The following is a 26,766-nucleotide window of genomic DNA, read 5'->3' as shown; positions in this document are numbered from 1 at the left end:
GCCCAGCTCTTTTTAATATGACTGTGTGGTTGGAGGGGGTGCCAGCCCCGCCCCACCACTAATCACGGGTCCGATAGGCACAAGTGTACGGTTGAGATATATGTATTATATTAAAGTCACCGAGAGCATGAGAGGTAGAAGAGAGATTGAAATAATGGAATCAGACACATTTCATAGTAGCAATGCTCACCTCAGCCCCGCTTGGTGGTCCACGTGGAGAGAGGGGGACGGGAAGGAGGACAAGGGGAAAGGGAACAGGGGAGGAGAGGGAGCCAAGGAGAGGAGCCAAGAGATCTTTATTGCCAACCCAGGCCTATATATGTTTGGCGGGGAGTGCAAGCCCACTAATTACAGGTAAAGACATATGTCACAGAAAGGGGTTTCACTATAGGTTATACAGCAATGAGAGGGGGACAATCTAGGGATATACGTGCAATAGGAAGAGGAGGGATTGGGGGTATACATGTGACAAGCTGGGCGGATCCTATATTCAGGGTGGCAGCCTAACTTTGGATGTCACAGAGCCGGTTTGACCTGTTCCCTGGCACCATTATCAGTAGGGTGTAAACTCCACCTACAGGAACCAAGCTTAATGGTGGCAAACCTTTAGGGAGAAGTAGCTCAGTATCCCTAATATCAGGGAGCCGGGCCTGCCATAGTCTGGTGACTGATTGGCTTCAGGGAGGATGTCTCTAAGCAGCTGACCTCCCACCATATGCTGGCAAATAGCCCCTAATGTTTGGCATGTCTTTGGGGGAGACAAAGCTGGAGAAAGTCTCTTTATAATCCCGCGTGACTGGACAATTAAGTCGTATGATAGGAGAAGTGTATATGCCAATTAAACGTTCTCTTTTTTAAGCTCCACTATGCCAGGGAGAAAGAGAAAAAACTGCTAAGAATTTGCGAGACTGGAAAAGCTAGGGAAGCAGATGCGACCCTTTCCTGGCTTTTCAACCGTACAGTGCTCTTTTCTGTGCCCTGGAACGAAAGCTGGTTATTCCTCTGGTACAGTTACACTTAGGAATCACAGGCGGAGCACATCACAGAGGTGTCTGTGCATGTTTTCCTTTACAACAAGGACTGCGGCTGCTCACGTGCCAGAGCGACACAGCTGCACTGATGGGCAGACACACTGGGTTAGCCTCTTCTATCACCCTGGACGGCCTAGCTGTGGCACGCAAGGCCAGTTAGAAGACGATGGCGCTGCAGGAAGAGAAGAGAGGGGTAGGCAGTGCCCACTCCCACAGGCGTCGGATGGCTTTCAATAGCATCCCAGTTTGAGAAAGAGGACCTGGTCACTTGTGGGGGTTTCAAGGGACCCAATGACAGATGGGCAGTGTCCCCAGAAGCCCCCCTGCCCAGGCAGCCCAGTGGTTGGCACTAGTCTCCAGGGCAGGTTCTGGAACAAACATGTGGGAGAGAGTCCCCTCTCCTCTGCTGCCAGCACGCATGCCTGTTCTATTCTTTCTTACGCAGAACGACAGCCTCTCTCAAGAACCCCGTACCTCTCTCTCCTCAGACACACCGACACTCCACACAGCTGTTTGCTTTGCCTTTGTTCAGCCAGGGTCGGCCATCGACCCTGGGAACTGCTGGGTCTACACTGTTCCTAAAACAAGAGTCGTATTTATCAACATAGATCTTGTTAAATGAGTGTCATTTTCAGCAAGAACAGAAATGTTTAGATTGGGGGATGGGAAGGGTGTGTGTGTGTTTTTATCTATAAGTCTAAATTCCTGTTCTTCCACTTGCATTTCTTATCCTCCCCTCCCTACCCACCTCTATCAATAGCATCCTTTGTTAGCCCAAGCCTCGCTTGCTTTCCAGCCCAGCAGTTGCATAAAGGTGGCAGCAGTTGGCAAGGTGGTTCTAAAAACAAACTGACCTCGGAGTACTTTGATCAATTTTGTGCAAACCAGTTTTTATCTAGGCTGCTGTTAGGTTGGGACTCCTAATTCTCGGATCCTATTGTGTTGCTTCTTCCACCAGCTCCGCATTCTGCCCCCTTTGACTTCATTTGTATTTGGAAGCACGTGGTCAGTTTGTTGACCATCTTTCCAGTGTGGAGTCCAAAAACAGTTGTATCCCTCTGGGATTTGACTCTCCCAGGGTTCAGGGTCAATGGGAGACTGGGAAACCCCAGGGAGCCTGATGACCGTCTCTAAGGGAGCGTGCACGATGAGGTACAGAGGGCCCTGTGACCAGCAGGCCATCTATCTAGCAAGTGGACCCAGAGCGCCTGCTATTAGCCTGGGCTTGGTGCTGACAACCATAGCTGACCCAGCTCTGGGCACTGCCCTCCAGTTCTGTCTACAATCAATGCCCGTGGCGCAGTGGGTGCAAGAGAGGAGCACTGGGTGTCTCACATGCATCGGAGCCAGGAAGTAGAAGTGGCTAAGACTCTGGAGAGAAGGAACAGATTCGCTATGATCTTGAAGATTGTTTGAGGGTTTTTTGCTTTGTTTGGGGGGGGCTTTCTAAGTGGTTTTATTAACATAATTCACATATCATACAATTCCACTTTTAAAGTATGTTAAAGATGGTTGTGAATGAATCACCCCATTTTCTTCATTCTTGTATCCATTATGATTAGCCCCCAAGGCTGATAACCAGCCCCCCCACTCCCACCCCACCCCCGTCATAACCCTAAGAAACTGCTCATCCAGTTGCTGTCTGTAGATTTACCCATCCTGAGTTTCTTTGTACAAAGAAAATCATTCAAGGAAAAACAGAATAAAACACAGAAAATATATACATCCGAAAGTCATAGAACTGGAACAAGTTAACAATAGGTCAAAAGGGAAAATAAATTGTAAGATGTTAAATTTTATTATTATTTTTAGATGCTAAATTCTAACCTCACCATATCTCTAGTCATCCACTTCCCAATGCACTCTGTCTGAGCACAGGACTAGTCCCTTCCTGGGTGAAAGGACCGAGGGAATTCAGTGGAGGCTCAGTTCATGTGTGGGCTCTTCAAATGGACTTGGGGCTCTCAGTGCATCCACAGTCTTCTGCAAACTGGGTGCTCAGAATTTTAAGCTGTCATACAGTGACATTATGATGAACTGGTGGTTTGCTGGAGACTTCTGGGAAAGAGGCAGCATAAGCCAAGGCCAGAAGGCTCCGGGAACTGAGAATAATCCCAGCTGGCTAGAGCTTTGGTGGAAATAAGTACCAGCCAAGGTTAACAGGAAGGCCAGAGACAGGTGATGGAGAGGCCGTCCGTTGTGTGCCAGTGCTAAACTGTGGGATTTGATCTTAGCAACAGTGAGGGTCATTAAAGAATTGTCAACCGGGCAGTGACATGCTCTGACTTCTTCTTTTGAAAGGCCACTCTGTCTGCCACTTGAGGATTGGCTGAGGAAGGGAAGGGCGGGAGGCAGGGGCCATAGTAACCAGGGCCGTGGCTGATATCCAGGGCTGAAAACCAGGCAGCTCTAATAGGGATGGGCATTAGTTGGGGGAAGCAGATGGCTCACCTGCTTGGCTGCTGACCGAGAGGTCGGAGGTGTGAGTTCAGCCAGAAGAGCCTGAGAAGAAAGACCATGGAGACCCGGGGAGCACAGGTCTCCCCGGCACGTGTGAGGTCACCACGTGTTCAAGGTGACTCCATGGAAGTTGGTTTAATAGGGACGGAGGTGAGAGAGCCCACCAGAAACCTAATGAGGACAAAGGCTCGACTGGAATATCTTCCTCACTGTGAACTGAAATGTCATCATTAGGATGAATCCGGTGTTTCATGCTTAATATTAAGGATGAATTTCCTAATAGAAATGTGTGGCATTTAGGAGCATAGACTCCAAAATTCATTTCCTCGGGTTCAAATCACCATTTACTCACTGTGCAACCTTGGGGTATGTTTCTAGTTTGCCCCAGTTTCCTTATCTATGAAGAGGGCATGACAGCAATCATAGCTACTTAACTGTGTTCTTGAGAAGATTGATTGGCCACTGTAGGTGAAGGCTGTAGGGCAGTCCCCGGCATATCATCAGCTCTGATCTTATTAATTCATTCGCATGAAAGCCTGTCTTAGCATCTTCTTTTACTATGAAAGTACTCTGGGTATAAGAATAGGCATACACTCTTTTTTTAATTAAGAAATCATTTTATTGGCGGCTCTTACATCTCTTTTCACAATCCATACATATATCCACTGTGTTGAGCACTTTTGGACATTTGTTGCCATCATCATTTTCAAAACATTTTCTTTCAACTTGAGCCCTTGGTATCAGCTCCTCGTTTCTTTTTCCTTCCCTCCCTCATGAACCCTTGATAATTTCTATATATTTTTTTTCGTGTCTTACACCAACTGCTGTCTCCCTTCACCCACCTTTCTGTTGTCCGTCCCCCTGGGAGGGGGTTATATGTCGATCTTTGTGATAGCTTCCCCCTTACTCCCCGCCCCTTCCCTTACCCTCCTAGTATCGCCACTCTCACCACTGGTCCCGAGAGGTTCATCTGTCCTGGATTCTCTGTTTCCAGTTCCCATCTGTACCAGTGTACATCCTCTGGTCTAGAATGGGGGTCATGACAGTGGCGGGGAGGAAGCATTAAAGAACTAGAGGAAAGTTGTGTGTTTTGTCAGTGCTATACTGCATCCTGACTGGCTCATCTTTTCCTTGTGACCCTTCTGAAAGGGGCTGTCCAATTGACTAGAGATGGGCTTTGGGTCTTCACTCTGTGCTCCCCTTCATTCTCATGGATATGATTTTTTTTGTTTTGTTTTGGGTCTTTGATGGACTAGGCATGCTCTTGGTAAAGCAAAAAGCCACTAAAAAGATGGGAAAGAAAGAAGAGCCCCAACCAGCCTCCTTGCCATCGCAATGACGCCCACTCCTAGGGCAGGGGAGCTGCGCCCGTGGGTGTCGGAGACTGTCACTCTTTCCAGGAGCCGGAAGCCGCCTCTTTCTCCCGCGGAGGTGCTGGCTGGGGCTTTCAACTGCGCACCTTGCGGTTACCAGCCCTACTCAGCCACCACCATGCCACCAGGGCTCCGACAGACAGACAGACACGTGGCAGCGACAACACTGCAGGTGGTAATCATGTCACTCGTCCGTCCTTTGCAGCAGACATTGGTTACTCACAGCGAAGCGCTCAGCTGCTAACTGAACGGGGCAGGTGGGGCCACCAGCTGTGCAACTGGGGGACAGGTGCCGTCCCTTCTGGTCAAGGTCCCAACCCAGGGACCCCTGTAGGACAGTGCTGCTCTGTCCTATTGTCTCGCTAAGGGTTGGAATTGACTCCACGAGAACAGGAAGGACGGGCTCAGGGAGGAGCAGGGATCTGCCCAGGGTCTGAGCTAACACCTGAGCTGGGCCTGTGTGCATTAGGCACTTAAATCCTCAGGGAAAATGCTTCCCTTTGATAAACATGGACAGACAGAGAATAGCACACGCCTAGAGGCGGGGAGAAGATACTGGAAGGAGGCAGAAGGTGTAGAAAGAGGAATTGGGGTCCCCCAAGAAAACCTGACCTTCCTTCGGCTTTGTTAACCCCTTGCCAACCACCTAGGCAGATCTTTTGGAACTGACTAGTGCCGGCTCTCCAGCCTGGATGCAACCTGAGCTAGAAAAGAGGCCTGCCTCGCATTTGAGTTAATCATTTCTTAGCACCACCTTCCGTTGTCCGTGTGTAAATAGCCCGGCTATTTTTGCTGAAACCTGGAGCCAGGATGTCAGGCTGAGCAAATATTTGAGAGGCAGAAAGAGTTCTTTTGTGGACTGCATTTTCTAACACGCAGCTTGTGGTTGGCTAGAACCGGGAATTGGCACATTGTCAACATCAACCCCTCAAATTTCACCTGGCCGAGCCAGTCACAAGCAGCAGCTCTGTGTTGAATCAGGCCTGCCTGTTAGCCAAGCAAATGAGCTGAGAAGACCCCAGCTGTGAACCGGCCACCAGCTCCCTCCTGCCCAGGCTAATGAGAAAGGGACAGAAGAGGCGTGGAGACGTGCCACTGGCAGAACTCCCCCGTGTAGGCCGACCGGCTGTGATTAGGAGCTTCTCTGATCTAGGAATCCATTTGGGGTGTTGGGGAGAAGAAGGCATCTCATGAGAAAGACGGCCTTCACTGGAGAGGAAGGAGACTTCCATGGCCTCACCATGTCTCCCATTGTTGTTGTGCGCCACCTAGCCCGCTCCCACTCTCAGTGACCCCACATGAAAGTCGACTGCCCCGTAGAGTTTCCTGGGCGCTCTGTCATCTGTACAGCTCACCAGGTTTCTCAACCACCCAGTGGCTGGTGGGTTTGACTGTCGACCCCTCAGGTAACAGCCGGGCACTAAGCCACTGGGCCAAGAGCACTCCTTAAGCATCTTGTACCAGTTCCCAAGTAAGAAGCCCTACTAGCCCAGAGAATAACTTAAAAACATGGCCATCAAGCCACTTCTGACTCACAAAGTAGACCTGCCCTTGTGGGTTTCTGAGACTGTAGCTCTTTGCAGGACTAGAAAGCCTCATCTTTCTCCGTTGGAGCAGCTGGTGGTTTCGAACAGCTGACCTTGTGGTTAGCAGCCCAACACATAACCACCACCCCACTACGGTTCCTCCCCAGAAATGAATAGTCAGTATTATTTGGTTAATACCAGTTTACAATGTGCTAAGTACTCCTGTGGGCTGGTCCCAACAAAGTTGGAGTCATTTCTGCTCCACAGTCAAGAGAAGGTCCGTGGTGGCACCCATGGTTTGAACCTGTTACTGACTTCAAGTCCAAGGTTGGTGGTTTAAATACCCCACCCACCCACATCGCCATGGAAGAAAGGCCTGGCAATCCGATTCCATAAAGAGAATGCCCAGGAAAACCCCAGGGAGCCGCTGTGCTCCGCTGTGCGGGAGCTGCTGTGAGTGGGAATTGACCCAAAGGCACTGGGTTTGGTTTTTGTTTGGAGTCAAGAAGCGAGCCAAGGCACAGAGTGGTTCACTGACCTGCCCAAAGTCACACAGCTCAACGAGGATGTGCAGCTCAAACTCAGACTTGGAAACCTCATTCCACGAGGCCATTCTGCCTGCCAGGTAATATGCAAGAGGGCTTCCATTGTCTCCTCACTCTCATATGCCTATCTCATAGAGAGAAACTCTCACACCATGAGACGGTTGCTTGCAGGTTCCACCGTGGTCATCTGAGAAGGAGTGTTGTCCTGTGCCACTGTGAGACAGCACTATTTCTTCCGGAATCAGTCCACCCGTTTTTATTTGCACGACCTGTGTGGAGGAAACGGCTGCCTCTTCAAATGACCAGAAGCGTTAGTAGTCGTTCTAAAGAAGTGAAATCCATGGCTTCAAAAGGAGAGGCTTTGAGATCGTTAGGGCCTTGCAGGGTTTTGTAGCGTGAGGGCAGCACTAATCGAGACACCAGGAGAACATTTGGGGCAGAATCATACCACCAGGGTGCTTGCTTTGGGGAACGTGGAAGGGGCCGTCTGTCTGAAGTGGAGCTGGAAGAATCGATCAGCTTACTTGTCCAGGATGGTTTCAGGGAGAAGGGGGAGCTCCTTTGCCCTCAGTTTCTAGGCCCAGAGATGCATTCCAGGAAAGGATTAATTTTAGAATATGAAGGCATGGCCTTAGTCCTTCAGGATGAGAAAAGCCCACACCCACACTCAGGAATTTGGAGGCCCGGGAACCTGGCAAGTTTGGGAGACCTTGGGCTGAGGTGGTTAGCCCCAGAGTCCAGCAGCATACTCTCTCCAGAGGCCGCCCCGTGGCCAGTCCGCTTCCTCACACCGGCCAGTGGTCCTGCATCAGCACCTGGGGGAGGAGCAAAGGGGCACCCAGTCGGGCGGGGCTTTGGGGACTGGCAATGGGACCCGAGCAATGCGGTGCTCAGGGTCTCCATGCGGTGATTGACACCTGTGGCTCCGAACCCTGATGTCGGGGCACGTGGTCACAGATTTGTCCTTGCTTTTGCCCTTTAGAAAAAGGGTCCTCGTCCTGTAAAGTACGACCAGCGTGCACAGACAAAGACTATTTCTACACGCACACAGCCTGTGATGCCAACGGAGAGGTGGGTAGCAACGTCGTCTGGGAGCCCCTTTCCCCTGGTGGGCTGTCCTCGGTCACTGCGACAGTCAGCGGAGCTGGCCCCAGCTCCAGCCCACAGGTCTCCACGGTGACCCAAGGCCACCGTGTCGTCTTGATTTCTTCCTGCTGCTGGGAGGCTCCAGAGGCAGCTCTGACTAAGGGGAATTTACACGCCTTTCCGCACAGTTTAGATGCTAGGGATCCAAAGCCAGGCACCGTCTCTAGGAAAGCCTCGCTCTCGGAAAAACCTTAGTTTCAGCCTCTCCTGTCCAGTGTCCCACAGAGGCCTCCGTACAGAACCGGTCTTTCTTCCCCATCTCTGCATGCAGTCTCTGTACCTCGGGAGCCTGGGGGGTGCAGTCGCATTGGCTGCTAATCGCAAGGCCTAATGCTCACACCCACCGGCTGCTCCGTGGGAGAAATCAAGGTGGTCTGCTCCTCTAAAGAGTTACAGCTTCGGAGACCCCATAGAATGCACTGTGAGTTCGAATCCACTCCGATCTAGTGGGTTGGCCTTTGCTTTTTGGTTTCTATACCTAATTTCTTTTTACATCTCCAAAAATGGTTAGGTTTCGAACATATCCTACACTGACAAGGCCTCATTAAAATAACACAGAAACCCCTCTTCTCAAATGGGGTTCACACTCAATTCCAGCTGCCACGGAGTCCGTTCTGACGTGGGATTTCAAGACTAACTCTTGGAATAGCAGAGTAGCAGGCGCCATCTCTCTCCCGTGGCGTGGCTGGTGGTTTCCAACTGCGCTGACCTATGGTTAGCAGCCCAATGGGTAATCTTCTGACCACCCCGGCTCCTGCCACGGGTCTGCCCACTGCCATCGAGTCCCTGCTGACTCACAGTGACCTGTACGACAGGTGCCTCTGCTCCCGTGGGTTTCTGAGGCTGCAACACTGGGCGGGAGCACAAAGCCTCATCTCTCTCCCTCAGAGCAGCGGGTGGTTTCAACCTGCTGACCCTGCTGTTAGCAGCCCAACACGCAGGATTCCCATATGGTATCTGTGAGGGACCCTGGTCAGCCCACAAGGTGAGAAGCACAAGATGGCCTCAGCCCGTTTCCAGTCAGGAGTGGCTTTTGCAGCGTTTGTTTGACATATGCTCGATCTCGTGGGTTCTGCTTCAGAAAAAAAAAGAAGAAATCTTTCATGTTCTTTGCTTGGCGTCCTGCCTTTCATGTGCCTTCGACACGCTGGTCAGGGCCTGCCTGTTCGCTTGCGATCATTGTCCCCCTGGCTCTGCTTTTGTGAGTCGGCAAAAGGGATGCACCCCACTTCCGGGCTCCTGGAGAACGGCTGGCTTGTTCGGCCTCTGCCCCTTCCCTCCCCACCGCCCCAGGCTTCCTGCCTCAGGAGAAGACGCGGTGCCTGTGTAGTAGGAAGCGCCATTGTGTCCACAGACAGCCTTGGAGCGCCCACGGAGGCACCAGGCCTGGTGTTCTGTTCTGGGCACTCAGAGATGACTCAAACAGGCTCTCCCTCCGACGCCCCTCAGGCCGGCGTGGGGCAGCGAGGAGCAGAGGACGGGCTGACAGGCCACAGGCAGGCATGTTTGAGGGGGGGAGGCCTCCCCACCCAGCAGCCAGGAGAGCTCGGCTGTGTGTCCTGCCGGTCGCACCTGAGACTTTATTCTGGACCAGGGGTCCTCAAACTTTTAAAACAGGGCGCCAGTTCACTGTCCCTCAGACCGTTGGAGGGCTGGACTATAGTTTAAAAAAAACTATGAACAAATTCCTATGCACACTGGACGAGTCGGCTGCTAAGCAGGAGAGGCAGCGGCAGCAAAAACCCATGGCGGGCCGGATAAATGTCCTCGGCAGGCCGCATGTGGGCCGCGGGCCATAGTTTGAGGACCCCTGTTCTGGACTATCGCACAAACCTGGCTTTTTTTTTTTTTTGGTTTAAAACCAGGAAAGGTATATGACAGGGTTGTATTCTCTCACCATACTTGTTCAATCTATATGCTGAGCAAATCGAGAAAGTTTATATGAAGAAGAATGCTGTATCAGGATTGGAGGAAGGCTTATTAACAATCTTCAGTCTGTAGATGACACAACGTTGCTTGTCAAAAGTGTCGGGGATTTAGGCACTTGCTGTTGAAGATCCAGGATTACAGCCTTCAATGTGGATTACATCTCAACACAAAGAAACCCAAAATCCTTACAACGGAACCAGTAGATAGCATCATGATAAACAGAGAAAAGATTGAAGTCAGAGATTTCATCTTGTTTGGATCCACAATCAATGCTCATGGAAGCAGCAGTCAAGAGATCAAAAGATGCCTTGCATTGGGTAAATTTACTTTCTTTAAACTCTTGAGACGCTTTGAGGACTAAGGTGCATTTGACCAAGCCATGGTATTTTCAGTTGCCTCGTGTGTGTGAAAGAAGTTGGACATTGAATAAGGAAGACCGAAGAATATCTATGTGTTTGAATTATGGTATTTGCAAAGAAAATTGAAAGTACCATGGATTGGAAAAGAGCAAACAAATCTGTCATGGAAGAAGTACTGCTAGAATACTTCTTAGAAGTAAGGATGGTGAGACTTCATTCTCACATAGTTTGAACGTGTTACCAGCAAAGATCATTTCCTGGAAATTGGCTTTTGTTTTCATGCCCCCCTTTGGTGTGTGTTTTGTTGTTGTTGTTGTAATGGGGGGCATGAATCCTGCCCCTCTTCTCCCTGCTGGACACAACATAGAGTTGCATATCAGCCCTCTGCCTCTTGGTGCCCCACCCTCTCTTGAAGCCAGCTCCTGCCATCACCCTCATCCTCGCCTGTCCATGGAGGCTACTGAAAGGTCCCCTACTCCACAGAGCCCCCTCGCAGGAGACAGGCAGGCCTCGGGCCGCTCTGATCACAGGCTCCTCTTCAAAGAGAGGACAGTTGAGCAGAGCCGGGAGGTGCCAGCCAGGGCTCCTCACCCAGTGAAGGTTCATTAGACCTTGTTTCTTATGCTGCTGACCTGACAGGTGTCTGTCCTTGCTGCTGACAGAAAACATGGCATTCATACCCCCACTGTTAGATGGTGAGCTCCTTGCAGACAGGACCCATATCTCCTTCATCCCCGAGTCCCCAGAGCTGACCCAGAAATGTACGAGGCTGCCTGTATGCATTTGCTCTATGAAAGAGCAAAGATGCGCCACTTGGAAGGCCAGGGGGAACATGCTAGAGGCCCACTCTTTCCCAGGTGGAATAAGCCACCTCCACTCCGGCCCTTGCTGAGTTCTGGCATGTTCCCCAACTGCCGCTTCTGTGTTCTTGGTGGTAGTGGACTCAGAGCTTTCTCTGGGGACAGCTGGTCTCACAATTTTCTTTGTCACATGAGTCCTCCGTCACCCTGTCCCTCTTCACCCAGTCAGCACTCACCCTGCAGGCCTTTTTGAGCATGGCCCTGGGCCGGGCACTGGTTTGGGGGCTGGGGACCCATCCGCGACCAAGCAAAGTCTCCAGCCTTGGTAGAGCTTTGCTTTTCGCCTAGAACCCCTTTCCCTCCACCTCCTCCCATCTTCAAGTGGGATCCCAGAAGTCCCACACAGGCTGAGCCCGGCCTTAACCTTTTCTGCAGACGCAGCTCATGTACAAATGGGCCGAGCCGAAACTCTGCAGCGAGGATCTGGAGGGGGCAGTGAAGCTGCCCGCCTCGGGCGTGAAGACCCTCTGCCCACCCTGCAACCCGGGCTTCTTCAAAACCAACAGCAGCACCTGCCAGCCCTGCCCCTATGGCTCGTACTCCAACGGATCTGGTAAACCCCCTCACCAGCATGGCGTTCATGCCCATGGCACCCATGTGGGCAGACCGAGTGGGTGCTTGAGGGGCCGGCTGCACAGACTCTGCCCTTCCCCGGGAGGCAGTGAGGTCTGGGTTCAGGAGGAGAGTGGTCAGGGGCTGGCCCAGGAGTGGGCCAGAGTCAGTCTTGAGAATCACCCACCTCCCTTCTCTTTCTAAGGGAGACAATGTGGCTCAGGCTTGAAGGTACCCAGCCCACACCACAGAGACTCCCGCCAGTGGCAGGGGTGCGAGCTAGAGGTGAAAGGGGGCAGGGGGCAGGGAGAGGGGCTGGCTTAACCCAAATAGAACCTGCTGTCAGAATGTCCCTTGAGCCTGTTTGCTGTGACTGCACTGATGCTCAGCGCCATCTTTGCTTGGCTGCCCACCGCTGCTGGCCCTTGTCCGAGGGCCAGCACCTCCAGTCAGAGCGCCTGCTGAGGGTGTGGATCTTGTGGTTCCCCCAGACTGTACCCACTGCCCAGCTGGGACTGAACCTGCCCTCGGCTTTGAATACAAATGGTGGAACACGCTGCCCACCAACATGGAGACAACCGTTCTCAGTGGGATCAACTTCGAGTACAAGGGCATGACAGGTAAGTGCCCCTCCCCTCCCCCTGAGCCCAGCGGCTCCCTGCGCACCGCAGGTGGGAGTGGGGGTGGGCTCTTTCAAATTCCTACTCCATCAAAACAGACGCGTCTGAGAAAATCACGCCGTGTGTACCCAGGAAGGTGCCGTCGCTCCTGGGCATCTGAGTGGGCTTCAGTAAGGCCGTGGGAAAACTCTGAAGCTCTGGGCACGCCCCCAGAGGCCAGCCCGGGGATTACAGGCTCCTCGCCTGCAGGGGCCAGGGGCTAAGTAGCTGTGTGTGTCAGCGTTGCGCACCATCTCAAAGGACAGCGGCGCTGTCTCCATTTTGCAGAGGTGCACTAACGGTCTCCTGTCCTTCTCCAGGCTGGGAAGTGGCCGGCGATTACATTTACACCGCTGTGGGAGCCTCCGACAACGACTTCATGATCCTCACGCTGGTTGTGCCAGGATTCAGGTGAGGATCGCAAGGCCAAGCCCAGCGGAAGTCCACGCGGGCGTAGGCGCAGCCAAAGCCTGCACGTCTTGGACCCATGCATCTCTGGGCAGCGGGAACCGCGCGCTCCAATGACTAGACTGAAGGTTGGAGGGTCCAACCCACCTAGGGGCACCACAGAAGAAACGCCTGGCCATCTGCCAGCATAAATATTCGAGCCCAGCCAACCCGGGGAGCAGAGTTGGCCTTCGTGCTGCACCGGTTGCCCTGGGGCCGGATGAACTTGGCAGCAGCAGACGGATCTGGGTCAGGTGCTGTGGTCGCGGCAGAGGCTGCTCCCGGAGCTGCCTCTCATTTCCTTTGAAAACACCCGAGCAGAACAGAGAGGAGGGCCCAGGCTGCTGGGCCCCTTGCTGGGTCGCAGGTTTAGCTTCCCCAGCAGTCAGGCGTGTGCTACCTGAATCCTTCCTCCTCCCGGCACCAAAACGAAGCCACACTCACTGCCACTGAGTAGATGCTGACTCGTAGCGACGCTACGACAGGACAGGTTAGAACTGCCGCTGTTCTAAGACTGCAACTGGTGACGGGAGGAGAAAGCCTCCTCTTTCGCCCTCGGACCTGCTGGTGGTTTCAAACTGTTCACCTTGTGGTTAGCAGCCCAACGTGTAACTACTATGCCACCAAGGCACCTCCCTTCCAGCACCAGATAAGATAAAACATTTTAAAACAGCGTTACAAGTGAGTGCCCACGGCTCAGTCTCCAGGCCCTTCTCTGGGGGAGGGGAAAGGCAGCGATGCGTCTCCTGTGACATTTTCTGCACATGCCCATGTAGAGCCTATCTGGGGCACCATGCCAACAGAAGCAACTACAGGCGGTGCTGTGGTGGGGAGACATGGGGTGCTCAAACGTCACCCGTGCTGGCTAGGTGAGTCTGGCTGCATCTCCTGGCCTTCCTAGGCTTCAGGCTCCCCACCTGTAAAGCCAAAGGGGTGGACCGTCTAGGCTTAGAAGTGCACAGCCCAGCCTTGCAGAGAGGAGAGCCTCAGACTCCAGGGACACGGCTAGAGCCAAACATAAGGCCAGAAATGGATTTCCTGGGTCAAAGCAGACCAACTGCTCTGTCCAAGTGTGCGTGAGGATGAAGGGACCCACAGACTGGGCTCCTCTGTTGCCTTTAGGTCTCGCCACAAGGATGGGAGGGAGACGAGAAAGGTAGAATCCCTTTATGTTACAGATGAGGAAACCGGGTCAGGCCAGAGCTAGGTCAGACTACTAGGGTGGCAGAACTGGACGTCACCACACACCTCCCCTCACCCTCGGAACCCAGGCCTGCCCTCCGCCCCCTCTCCCCTCCCCCCTCCCCCAGCACACCTGTGGCTCCGGCTTGGGCTGTCTGATGAGCACAGTCTGGCCTGCGGAGCTGACTTGTAGCCTCTGTCCCCACAGGCCACCCCAGTCCGTGATGGCAGACACTGAGAATAAAGAGGTGGCCAGGATTACGTTTGTCTTTGAGACCATCTGCTCTGTGAACTGCGAGCTCTACTTCATGGTGGTACGTGCGGACGGGCTCCTGGGGACTCTTCCGAGGGAGGGCTGGCCCCTGGGTGTCAGCATCACCCACATAGAAAGGGCTCCCACTGAACCTCGGGGAATTCCCACGGATGCGTGGTCACACTAAGGGTGACCATGGTGCGTGCGCACTCTCCGACTGCCACCATGCTCCTGGACTTCTTTCTCCTTCCAGCACCAGAGAGGTCAAGCCCACTTTAAAACAGGGGTACAAGTGCCCACAGGGCGCTCTCTTTCTCTGGGGTAAGGAGAAAGGCAGGCATGGCTCTTCCTCACCACGTGTCTGTCCTGGGCTCAGGGCATGAATTCCAGGACCAACACTCCTGTGGAGACGTGGAAAGGCTCCAAAGGCAAGCAGTCCTACACCTACATCATCGAGAAGAATGCAACCATGAGCTTCACCTGGGCTTTCCAGAGGACCACCTTCCACGAGGCAGTGAGTCATTCCCTTGCCTCGATTCCCCCGTCCTCGGGATGTTCCTCAGGAGTGAGCTGGGGTTTCAAATCCCAGCCTCAGAAGGCTCTCAAGATGCCAAGCAGAGAACCGCCTAACACAGCCCTCTGAGCATCATCCAGTCTTGTCGGAAAGACTGACAGGCGCAGTGAGGCTCATCCATCCATAGCAGCCCCCCCACCCCGAGGACACCTGGGCCTGGCCCGTTCACTGTTGCTGCCCTGTTGTTGTTTGTAATAAGAATATCTGTGTGTGTGTGTGTGTGTGTGTTTTCCTTCACTTCAAGGAATATGAGCTCATTACAGGAAACTCAGAAAAAAGAAGAAGAAGACATGAAATCACCCCTAGTCCTACTGCTCATTACCAGCCAGATGTCAATGGGTCAGGTCTTAGGTTCTCTGTGACCATCAGTACCACAGGGAGATATACTGCTGTGTGGGAAAAGCAGGCCTTTCCCTTGTAAAAGGAAAATGATAAAGTTTTTGTAGAATATTCCGTAGACAGACTTTAGTCCTGAATGAATACCTCTCCCCCCTGTTACAAGGAAAAGACCAGCGTTTTTCACATCACAGTATCTACTGACCATTTCCCTCAGGAGGCGTATCCCCCATTTCAAGTGGCTCGGTCTCATTTACAGTGACACGCGTGCACGCTGGAGTCACTGCTCGGTGGGTGGGGCAGTAGCACGGGCCTAAGATCTCTCCGAGGTACTTGCCGTGGGATGAAAAGGACTCCCTCTTGGCTTCCATGTCTGCAATGCTGCTCTTTTCTGTCCCCAGGGCAGAAAGTACACCAGTGACGTGGCCAAGCTGTACTCCATCAACATCACCAACGTCATGGATGGGGTGGCCTCCTACTGCCGCCCCTGTGCCCTGGAAGCTTCGGACATGGGCTCCTCCTGCACCTCTTGCCCTGCTGGCTACTATATTGATCGAGGCTCGGGAGCCTGCCACTCCTGCCCCTCAGATACAATCCTGAAAGCCCACCAGCCGTACGGCATCCAGGCCTGCACGGCCTGTGGTCCAGGGACGAAGAGCAACAAGGTGCCAGTGGTCTGCCAGGCTTTCTCACCACCACTCCCCCTTGGATCTCCTCTGAGGGTGCCAGGTCCTAGGGCGGGGCCCTTGGGGGGCTCTCCATAGTATTCCCCCACACCCTGGCCATGAAGGGAAAGGTGGTTGCTGTGGGAGTTTCCTTCCAGGGTCCAGGCCTCCAGTCCTTGCCAAGTCTCATCTACAGGAGCTGGGTAAGGGAGATCTGGGACCATCTATCTGCTCAGGGGCCTGAAGGGAAGGAAGAGTGGGATCCGGGGCTGGAATCCCACTTAGTCCAATCCAGCCTGTTCTCGTAGGGATTTTCCCTCTCTTCTTTGGGAAGTTGGCCCCACCTTTGCTGAGACAGACATGAATGGGTGGATCTTGCTCTTCCCCACCCCAGTGGTTTCTCCACTGCACAGTGTGAAGACCCCTCTGTAAAGTGGGAAGGGAGTACTGCCACCCCAAGAACTCTCTGCACCCAGGAGAGCCCATAGGACTGAAAGCACTCCGCGCAGAACGCTTTCCAATGAATTTGTCTTTTACTGGCCACAACCGCATGGAGGCACATTTGCAAGCCACCGTTTACAGTCTGCAAATGATGCGTGTTTGGTTCTGCTGCGCGGTAGATATGATCATTCTGCAGACCCTGGACCTCTTTCAGGACACCGGCTTCAGCCACAGCGTGACTTCCCTGGAGCGCCCTCTGCTGTTCCGAGAGGGTGGGACCAGTGGAGTAAGGCTGCTGATGAAGCCAACCAGTACTCACTGCCTCCATCTGGAGTTGATGCCAATCACAGGGATTCTGTAGGACGGAGTAGAACTGTCCCCGTGCGTTTCTGAGACTGTAACTCTTAAGGAGAGTAAATAAGCCCTGTCTTTATCCCTTAGAGTGGCTGGTGATTTTGAACTCCTGGCCTTGCAGTTAGCAGCAGTCCAACTTGGACCTTAAAACAGAGCTGGGAATGGGATTGGGGGAATCAAGCGGCTCTTGAAGTCCAGCTTGCTACAGAGAGCCTGAGAGAGAGGAAGCCATGTTCATTCCAAACGGGGGCAGTGGGCTGGGGGTGGCAGTGAGGGCTTGCCCTTTCTGTTCTGCTGTCCTGGGCACTTTCTTATCTTAGTACCGTACTGTCTTCAGCTTGAAAGTCAGAAGGGCTGTTTTGTATCCTGAGTTGTTTGCTGCCATTGAATTGGCTCCGACTCAGAGCGACGAGAGAGAGAGAAAAATGTTACCCAGTTCTCCTCCCTAGTCGCCAGCCTGGGTGTGCTCAGGGCGTTGCTGCAGCCACAGTGTCTGCTGGCTGCTGACTGCCTTCTAGCCCAGGGACTGGACACCGGCTCTGTATCAGATGGGGTTCTGTTCTGATTCCAGGGGTTTGCACTGGTTGATCTTAGGAAGCAGAGTGCCAGGCCTTTCTTAGTCTGGAAGCCCCTTTAAACGATGGTGGCCCTGCAGGTGCTTGTCTTAGTCTGGAAGCCTCTTTAAACCATGGGTGGCCCTGCTGGTGTTTGAAATATCAGTGCCAGAGTTTCCACCATCAAAACCACATGCAAGCTACCACAGTGCAACCATCGACAGATGAGTGGCGGTCCATAGCCCAGGCACTATATGTGCCCATTACCACCAAGGCTATCAACTTTGACTACACCGCTACTAGAAAATACTAGGTTTGGGTTTATATATCATGTACATCCAAATAATTGAATGACAAACCATACAAATCTCACTGACCCCTGATTGACTTCTTCAATGGCACTCCACCCACCCCTCGGTCCTTACTTCCCTCTGGCTGGGCCAGGCTGAGGAGCATGACTGATCCTATCCACTGCAACCCCTCAGGGGTCCAGTGGCCAGCTGGCTGACTGGAACCTTCTGCCCACAGATCCACTCTCTGTGCTTCAACGACTGCTCCTTCTCCGCCAGCTTCGCAGGCAGGATGTTGGACTACAACTTCTCAGCTTTGGCACACCCTATCTCCCTCTCTGGGGGGGCCAGCTTCACCTCCAAGGGCTTGAAATACTTCCATCACTTCACCCTGAGCCTCTGCGGGAACCAGGTAAGAGGTGCCAGGGTTGACGCCGTGAGAAAGGGCAAGGCTTGAAAGGCACTGCTAGGACAGAAAGACATTGGGGGCAGCATGGGCGTTGGGAGGTCAAAAGGTTTCATTCCCCCCGCCCCATTTTATTGGGAATTCTTACAGATATGAGAGCAATCCATAGTTCAATTAGGTCAATCATGATTGTACAATTGCTGCCACCACCATTTTCAAAGCATTTTCTTTCTCTCTTGTACTCTTTGATATCAGCTCCCTTTTATCCCTTTCATTATGATGATGATCGTATATTTTAGATGATGATTATGTTTCCTAAAATGAAATCATTTGGATTACAAATATTTAGGAATCTTTCATGTAAACAAAGTATTCATTTTTTCCTACCATCCCTTTACCGTACTTTCCACAAACAGCCCACTCCCATGTAAATATCAAATATAAGCATCTAACGCACATGACATATGTATTGTGGGGGGCTTTCTCCTTTTGTAAACATATGGTGTCCACATTATTTGCATCCACATCCCTTCAAATGGGGAAGGTTTTCAAATTGGTTTTGTTTCCTCCCCTTAAAAGCAGTCTTTGGTGATCGTGGCACTTGTTTTCCCAAGGCTAAGTAAGCAGTTTGAAGTTCACCTGCAAGAAGCCCTAGTGGCAGAGGGTGTTAAGCTGCTAACTGTAAGGTTAGCAATTCAGATTCACCAGCTGCTCCCAGGAGAAACACAGGCTTTCTACTCTCATAAAGAGTTACCATCATATGACAAAATGCCCATTTATAAACTATCAAGGGCTCATGGGGGAGGGGGCAGCGGGGAGGGAGGGGAAAAATGAGGACCTAATGTCGGGGGTTTAAGTGGAGACAAAATGTTTTGAGAATGATGTACAAATGCGCTTTACACAATCGATGTGTGTGGATTGCGATAACAGTTGTATGAGCCCCTAATAAAATGTTTAAAAAAAAAAAAAAGAGTTACCATCTTGGAAACCCACAGAGGCAATTCCACTGTGTTCTATAGGGTCTCTGTCAGAGCTGACTCAGTGGCAGTGAGAAACTCACCTCCATGCATCTTTGAAAAGTGGCTTGAAAAGCTTTGTTGAGACAAAGTGAGTTGGTGTGCAGAGTGGAAAGATGCAGTTAGGTTAAAATTTAACATCTTCCCATTTGATCTTCCTTTTGATCCATTCTAATTTGTTCTGCTCTTCCCGATGAAGGTTTGTTTGTTTGTTTTTTCATTAAAAAGTAACATCTTTATTTTATTTTATTGGGGGCTCCTACAGCTCTTATCACAATCCTTCCATCCATCCATTGTGTCAAGCACATTTGTACATTTGTTGCCATCATCATTCTCAAAACATTTTCTTTCTACTTGAGCCCTTGGTATCAGCTCCTCATTTTTCCCCTCCCTCACTCACAAACCCTTAATAATTTATAAATAATTTATAAATAATGATTTTTTCATGTCTTACACTGACTGATGTCTCCCTTGACCCACTTTTCGGTTGTCCGTCCCCCAGGGAGGGGGTTAAATGTAGATCTTTTTTATCTGTTCCCCCTTTCTCCTTCCATCTTACCCTTACCCTCCTGGTATCGCTACTCTCATTATTGGTCCTGAGGGGTTTAAATGTCCTGGATTCCCTGTGTTTCCAGTTCTTATCTGTAACCGTGTATATGCTCTAATGATCTAGCCAGATTTGTAAAATAGAATTGGGGTCATGATAGTGGGGGTGGGGGAGAAAGAACTAGGAGAAAGTTGTATGTTTCATGGGTGCTATACTGCACCCTGACTGGCTCGTCTCTTCCTTGTGATCCTTCTGTAAGGGATATCCAATTGTCTACAGATGGGCTTTGGGCACAACTCCACACTCCCCTTATTCACAATGGTATGATTTTTTGTTCTGAGTCTTTGATGCCTGATACCTGATCCCACTGATGGAGGTTTTTTAAAATCTATTTTACTTTGTTACTGTTGTTAGTTTTTTGTTTTATTCTTTTTAAATGTTTTTCTGTATGTGAAAACCAGGAGAGGTAGATCTATAGAGAGAGTCACTGGATTACTGGTTCCTTGGGGTATGGCAGGGGAGGTTGGGGATAAATGAACGGGAGTTAATAATGACAAGTACAATTGTGGTGATTATCCAACTCTTTCTTGATGATGGAACTATTGGATTATGTGATATGTGAATTATATGCCAGTAAAACTGTTAAAAATATCTTATATATCTACATATTAAAATAAATATTATATATATATATATATAAAAGCAACAACAATAAGGCAAAAACAAAACTAAAAAAAGACAAGGTGGCCATATAACACAAACCATCGATCGTTTCATGAAGCTGGAAATACTTTGGATCCAAGAAATGTAATGGGACTAGATTACAAAACAAGCCACAATTAGCAGTTGGAACTTTAGGTTCAAACTTAAAAAAATAAGAATCCCAGGCTCAGCTGCTAATTGAAAGGTTAGAGGTTTGAACTACCCAGAGGCACTTCAGAAGGAAAGTCCCACAAGCTGTTTCCCAAAACACCAGCCGCTGACAACCCTAGCAGAAATCCGAGTTGGCTCCCAGTTCCACTCTGCTCCACCAGCACTCAAAGTTGACTCCCCAACAACTGGCTTGTGTTTGGGGGGCTTTCCAGTGTTTAGTGCAAGACTCGGGGGTGGTGGCCAGTCCTGTACACCACCCAGCTTCTGCCTGTCTTCTGCAGCATGCAAAGAAACAGGCACATGTTTATATAGAGAACGTGGCGAGAAATTAACTAAATTCAACTTCGCCACACATATTTTGGACATGTCGTCAGGAGACAGGACCAGCAGGGCTTTGTTCCGTTGAGCACTGGGACGCTCGGAGAGCACTGCCTGTGGTTCTTAGAAGCGCACCGGCCTATTGTGGGCTACAGTTTGAACTGCCCGTCCCGGGTCCGCAGCTCAGACCCACCCACCAGTGGCTCTAGGGGAGAGCTGCGGCTGTCTGTTCCCGTAAAGGCTTTGAAGTCTAAGAAGCCCACGGAGCAGTTCTCTTCCTACGGGGTTGCTGTGAATCGGAATCGACCCAGTGGCAGAGGGCTTGGTGTGAGTGCTGCGTTGTGTCTGGAAGCCGTTCGGGAGGCTAGCATGAAGCCTCAGAATGTCAGGCAGCGTGACTCGGGATTGAACTTGCCATTCCAGGGCAAGCCCCATCTAGAGACAGTGGCGGCGACATAGAGATGGGAAGCTGGGGAGGCTGTGGCTTCTCTTTTTCTTTCTTTCTCTTCTCAGTCTCTCTTTTCTCTTTCATTCTTTTCAGTTCGAAAACGAAAATAGCTGTTTTATTCTAGTGTGAAGGTCTCCTTCTGTTCCCGAGCTCTATATTCATCTACTTCCCACAGTCTCGGGGACAGGAGCGGGGAATGGAAACGCCAGCTTTCACAGCACACATAAGTCCATCTGGAATGAAATCCATGACATTGGAAAAGTTATGTTCTGAGTTCTTTGTTGTTGCTGAAGGGGCCTTGCTGGCATAGGCGGTTACAAGTGGGCTGCTAACAGTCAGGTCAGCGGTTCGCAAACCACCAGCCGCTCATGGGTTTCTGATCCGGTAAAGCAGTGGTTCTCCACCTTCCTAGTGCCGCGGCCCTTTCATACAGTTCTTCATGTTGCGGTGACCCCCCAACCATAACGTTGTTTTCATTGCTACTTCAAAACTGTCATTTTGCTACTGTTATGAATCACCATGTAAATATGTGATATACAGGATGTATTTTCATTGTTACAAATTGAACATAATTAAAGCATAGTGATTAATCCCAAAAACAATATGTAATTCTATATTGTGAAATATTTACTCCTAATTACAAATAAATGAAATTTTGTTTTGAAGCATGGTGTCCTATGTGGACGTATCTGCCTGTGGGTGGACACACCTGGAGACAGAGGAGCGGTGTCTCAGTTCCTAAGACCATTGGAAATATGTGTTTTCCGATGGTCTTAGGCGACCCCTGTGAAAGGGCCATTTGACCCCCAAAGGGGTCGAGACCCACAGGTTGAGAACCACTGCTGTAAAGAGTTACAGTCTCTGAAACCCACAGGGGCAATTCTACTCTGTCTTATCAGGCACTATGCACCAGAATTGACTCGATAACAGTGTGAGTGAGTCCTGGTTGTTAGCTGCCACAGAGTCAGCACCCCCTGCCCCCCCCCCATGCAAATAAGATCACACCATCCAGTCCATATGGTCTTCGCTGGCTGATTTTTCGAGAGCAGATCTGGAAGCACCCCCGAAGTCTCTTTGACTTCATATTGGCCTGCACATGGCTGGTGGCTGAGTAGGAAGCACTTTGGTTGGAACTGAACCTGCGCCCCCTCAGGGGAGACGAGAATTCCACCACTCATCCACCACTGCCCCTGACAAATGTTTAGTCCCCTTGGTTTGAGACGCCTGACAAATGTTCTCATCCGACCAGACCAAGTGATACCTTAGTGTTCCTGAAATGTAATGTTCTTGAAGGAACAAGTATTTCCTCTCCCATCGGAGCTCAAGGAAGAGGGAGTCTCGATTCCCATCTCCTCTTTCAGAGTTCTGCACAGTGAGGGGATTAAACACCGGAGGACAAGTAAGCATCCTGTTTAGTACCTGTATCTCTCTTTGTGTAATGGAGTTGGCTCTGATTGTCCAAAGTCGGCAGGGGCTGGTCAGTAGGACTGCCTTAACACCTGGAGGTCACTGTGTGACAACATGAGTGGAGACACAGGGCCGAAGGGCCAAACTGACCATGCCAGAGGCTAGAACAAACACCACAGAGCAGCGACATATGTCTGAAAAAACATATTTGGGCATCAAGGAAGAACCTTGAATTTGCCACCTGCTCACATTGGGCTCCCAGGGGAATCCAAAAGCCCAGGAGCCCTTGCCAAAGTTCCGGAAGCCTGATTTTCTGCTTTTTTTTTTATGTTTAAAAAAAAATCATTTTATTATTATTTTTTTAATCTGTTTTGTGATGAGATCTGGGATGAATCATTCCACTGCAGCCTACCATTGGAAAGCTGAACTTTCAGGTGGGAAAAAACCCTTCCCTTTTCCCCTTTGGGAGTTTTCCGGGGATGACCTTTTGATTACCTTGTACTCAAACAGGGTAAAAAGATGTCCGTTTGCACCGACAACGTCACTGACCTCCGGATTCCTGACGGTGAGACAGAGTTCTCCAAGTCCATCACCGCCTACGTCTGCCAGGTGGTCATCATTCCCCCCGAGGTGACAGGCTACAAGGCTGGGGTGTCCTCACAGCCCGTCAGCCTCGCCGATCGCCTCATTGGTAATTAGCCAGTGCCCCCACCTGCTTTGAGGCAACGTGTGCATGTATGTGTGTTCTGTCACGTGGAGGTGGGAGATACATGGCCCCAGATGAGGGGTGCAGTCTCTTGAACTCTGTCTTCTGCTCCACTTGGGGTGGCAAGCGCCCGTGCCCTCTGACGGGCACTTCATGAGCCACCTGGGGAAGGGAGGGTGGGAAGTGGGGTTGGATGTTGACAGGGGTTGCCAGCTCAGGTAAGCAGTGAGAACTAAAGAGGCTCTGGTTTGATTCGGCAGGGGTGACAACCAGTATGACTCTAGACGGAATCACCTCCCCAGCTGACCTCTTCGCCCAGGAGCCCATGGCCATACCGGATGTGATCTTCTTTTACAGGTGAAGATGAGAGGCGAGTGCAAGCGAAACCGCGCTCCCCTACAATTTTGGTCACACCCACCCTCTCTGGCCACCTGCACAGCCAGCCAGGGCCCGTCTGCTGCCGTCTAGCAGTGAGAGCTAAAAGCTGGACGCTCCCTGACCCCAGCTCTGGGGCGAGGCGAGGGAGGGTTCCTGGGTGGTCTGTGGCAGCCTTCCTTCCAGCGTCTGGAGGCTCCTGGCTGCGTGGGTGTGGGTGCCTCTCCTAGGCTGTGTCTGTCTCCCCACTGCTGCTCCCTCCAACAATCAACCAAGTCCCAGTGGCCCCAGGAAGGGAATTGCTCCTGGTGGACTTCTCCACCTGGTGGCTGCCCAGTTACCCAGCTGCGGGCCTCTCTCCCGTCCCCTGCAGGTCCAACGATGTGACCCAGTCCTGTAGTTTTGGGAGGTCAACCACCGTCCGCATCAGATGCAACCCACTGAAACCTGCCTCTGGAAACCTGTTGCTGCCCACGTAAGACAGAGACGGCGTGATCATGGGGCGCAAAGGCTCCCTCCCTGGGACTCATTCATCCCGGGACTTGAGATGACTGAAAGAGGAGGCAGGAGAAAGCCTTTGGGATCCATGGGTAGCTAGGCTCTTGCAGGCACGGTCCTGAGACCTAGAGGAGTCCAAGACCCCTCTTCTGGGGCAGGTGCCCAAGCCACGATGGCGGCACCTGTGGGGAAGGCTGTTGCCCCAGATGGTTGCCCGAGGGCCTTCCCTCCAGGGCCCTCTGTAAAGGGTGCAGGAAAGCAGGGCCAGGGTCACTACGGGACACCCTCTGGGCTTCCCTGGCGGTGCCTGGGATCAAGGGTCAGAACCACGCAGCCAGATGGCTCAGGGACACAGGATTTTACTGAGCATCTCCTTCGGCTGCTTCCTCCTTGAATTAAAGGGTATAGCTTGCTGTGTTGGAATGAGCCCAGGCCCTGGAATCAGAAAGAACTGGCCTAGAATTCCAGCTTTGCCAACTGCTGAGCTGGATGACCCGAGGCTACTCAATGTCAGGAGTTCCGGTGGCCTGGCCTTTATCCCAGGAATAGCATTCTCCCCCCTGCTCCGTAGCACAGTGATCTTAGAGACCCACTAAGAGCCAGATGTGAAGCCCCTGTGGTCCATTTCCTACCCATGTTCTCCTGGACGCGTTTCTCTCCTCCAGGCGTCCTCTTCCTGATCTGTCCTTTTCCTGACTGCCTGGGATTAGGATTAGTCAAAAGGCTGGGGGTGGGGGGGGTGGCGCGGGTTCTGGTACCACAGGAACTTTGATACCACAGCTCGCCACAATTAAAAGATCCAATTCTGGGTTTATACCTGAGGGCACCAAGTCAAGAATTCCTGCACCTCTTTGACCCCAGACTCCCTGCCCTGGTTAACATCTTGAGAGACCACTGTCTTAAGGAAGACCATTTGGGAAATTGCTTCCACCAAGGGAAGGGGTTGGGGTGGCAGTGGCTGGAGAGCAAAGCCAAAGTTCAAAATGTTGTCCCCGTTCTTAATGTTTTCCTCGTCACCAGTGACGACCGTAACAGATACCCATGACCTGAGGGTCCCTTCCAAATCACACCTCAACCCCAAGTCACACCCCGATGCAGGGGGGAGCCTCCCGCGGGAGTGCCCCATGTCCGAGGGGAGAGCGTCAAGTGCATGCTCAGCATGCACCTCGTATTAGACCTCATCTCCTGTCAGCAGAGAATGGGGTGGGGGTGTCTGCACAGGACCATCCCTGGGCATCAGGGCAAGAAGAGAGGGCAGCCTGCGTGGAGGACTTTGGGGGGGGAAAGGATGCATCAGGCAAGCTGAGGAGACAAGGCTCCAACCGCATCTTCCCTGCCAGGCACTCTCAGGCCCCCTTTCTGTCTTGCTAGCTTGTGCTCAGACGGGACCTGTGATGGCTGTAACTTCCACTTCCTGTGGGAGAGCATGGCGGCATGCCCCCTCTGCGCCCCCGTGGACTACCATGCCATCGTCAGCAGCTGTGTGGCTGGGATCCAGGTAGATGTCTCCCTGGTTGTGGGCTTGCTGCGCGACGCCCCGAGAAGGGGGTGGGTGAGCTCTCTTTGTGTTTCTCCGGCAGAAGACGACCTATGTGTGGCGTGAGCCGAAGCTGTGTGTGGGCGGCATCTCCCTGCCCGAGCAGAAAGTCACCATCTGCAAAACTATCGATTTCTGGCTAAAAGTGGGCATCTCTGCAGGGACCTGTACTGCTATCCTGCTCATCGCCCTCACCTGCTACTTCTGGAAAAAGAACCAAAAGTACGTGGTGGGGTGTTGCTGTTTGGAGCTGGGTGCAGCTGGATGGCGGAGCTGGGAAGAGACACAAACACAAACCCATTGCCCTCGGGTCGATTCCCGCTCACGGCAAGCCTGCAGGGCAGAGTAGGAGTGCCCGTAGCTTGCAAGGCTGTCACCTAAATGGAGGCAGACCACCACATCTTACTTCCGAGGGAGGGGACATCCAAGAGCAGACGTTTCGGGGCCTTTTCTCTGGAGGTGGCCATCGACTCTCCCTCTGACCACATGTCCACTGTGGCCATCATTATCCGGTACCCCTACCCCGCAGCAGTGGGTGAAGAGCTGTTCTCAAAAGAAAAGCCAAGGACACCTGTTGTCCTTAACAAAAAACACTGATTTTGTCATTACACTATTTCTAGTAAGCTTTGACACCACAGAAGCTTGGGGGGCGGATGCTGCTGAACCCTTCGCCAGCATTCCTTTGCTCTACCCCAGCTCCAAGATCACGTTGCTATGCCTCCCTCCGCTGGTTCCTGACTCCTCTGGGCATGGGACTGTTCACAGGCCAGCATCCCTTCCCCACTCCTCCTCACTCCCACCGTCTATTCAGTGGCTTCTCTCTCCCGCCCGTCTGTCTGTAGACTAGAGTACAAGTACTCCAAGCTGGTGATGAACGCCTCCCTCAAGGACTGCGACCTGCCCGCAGCTGACAGCTGTGCCATCATGGAAGGCGAGGACGTGGAGGATGACCTCATCTTCACCAGCAAGAAGTCCATCTTTGGCAAAATCAAATCACTGACCTCCAAGGTAAGGGGCCTGGCCAGGGCCCTGAGGTCACCCTGGAGGGCCAGAGAAGACACCCACCACTTGCTGGAGTGTGAATGCCCCCCCCACACCG

At 51.9% G+C, this 26,766-nt stretch overlaps 1 protein-coding gene across 1 annotated transcript in view; it reads left to right on the top strand.

Moving 5' to 3' along the window:
- ELAPOR1 (endosome-lysosome associated apoptosis and autophagy regulator 1) overlaps window positions 1-26,766 on the top strand; it is an 88,657-nt gene that overhangs the window by 60,642 nt on the left and 1,249 nt on the right. The window contains exons 5-18 of the mRNA XM_045292016.1: window positions 7,890-8,006; window positions 11,605-11,782; window positions 12,273-12,401; window positions 12,761-12,851; window positions 14,278-14,383; window positions 14,699-14,836; window positions 15,634-15,897; window positions 17,775-17,948; window positions 23,062-23,242; window positions 23,518-23,614; window positions 24,006-24,107; window positions 25,502-25,628; window positions 25,711-25,889; window positions 26,510-26,675. Of these exons, the coding sequence (XP_045147951.1) occupies window positions 7,890-8,006; window positions 11,605-11,782; window positions 12,273-12,401; window positions 12,761-12,851; window positions 14,278-14,383; window positions 14,699-14,836; window positions 15,634-15,897; window positions 17,775-17,948; window positions 23,062-23,242; window positions 23,518-23,614; window positions 24,006-24,107; window positions 25,502-25,628; window positions 25,711-25,889; window positions 26,510-26,675 (2,049 nt within the window). The remainder of the gene's footprint in view (window positions 1-7,889; window positions 8,007-11,604; window positions 11,783-12,272; window positions 12,402-12,760; window positions 12,852-14,277; window positions 14,384-14,698; window positions 14,837-15,633; window positions 15,898-17,774; window positions 17,949-23,061; window positions 23,243-23,517; window positions 23,615-24,005; window positions 24,108-25,501; window positions 25,629-25,710; window positions 25,890-26,509; window positions 26,676-26,766) is intronic.

This window comes from Echinops telfairi, unplaced genomic scaffold (assembly GCF_000313985.2).
Source record: "Echinops telfairi isolate 266 unplaced genomic scaffold, ASM31398v2 ScPeMD7_443;HRSCAF=831, whole genome shotgun sequence".
NCBI classification, from domain to species: Eukaryota; Metazoa; Chordata; class Mammalia; order Afrosoricida; family Tenrecidae; genus Echinops; species Echinops telfairi.
This window is presented reverse-complemented; position numbering and strand designations above follow the sequence as displayed.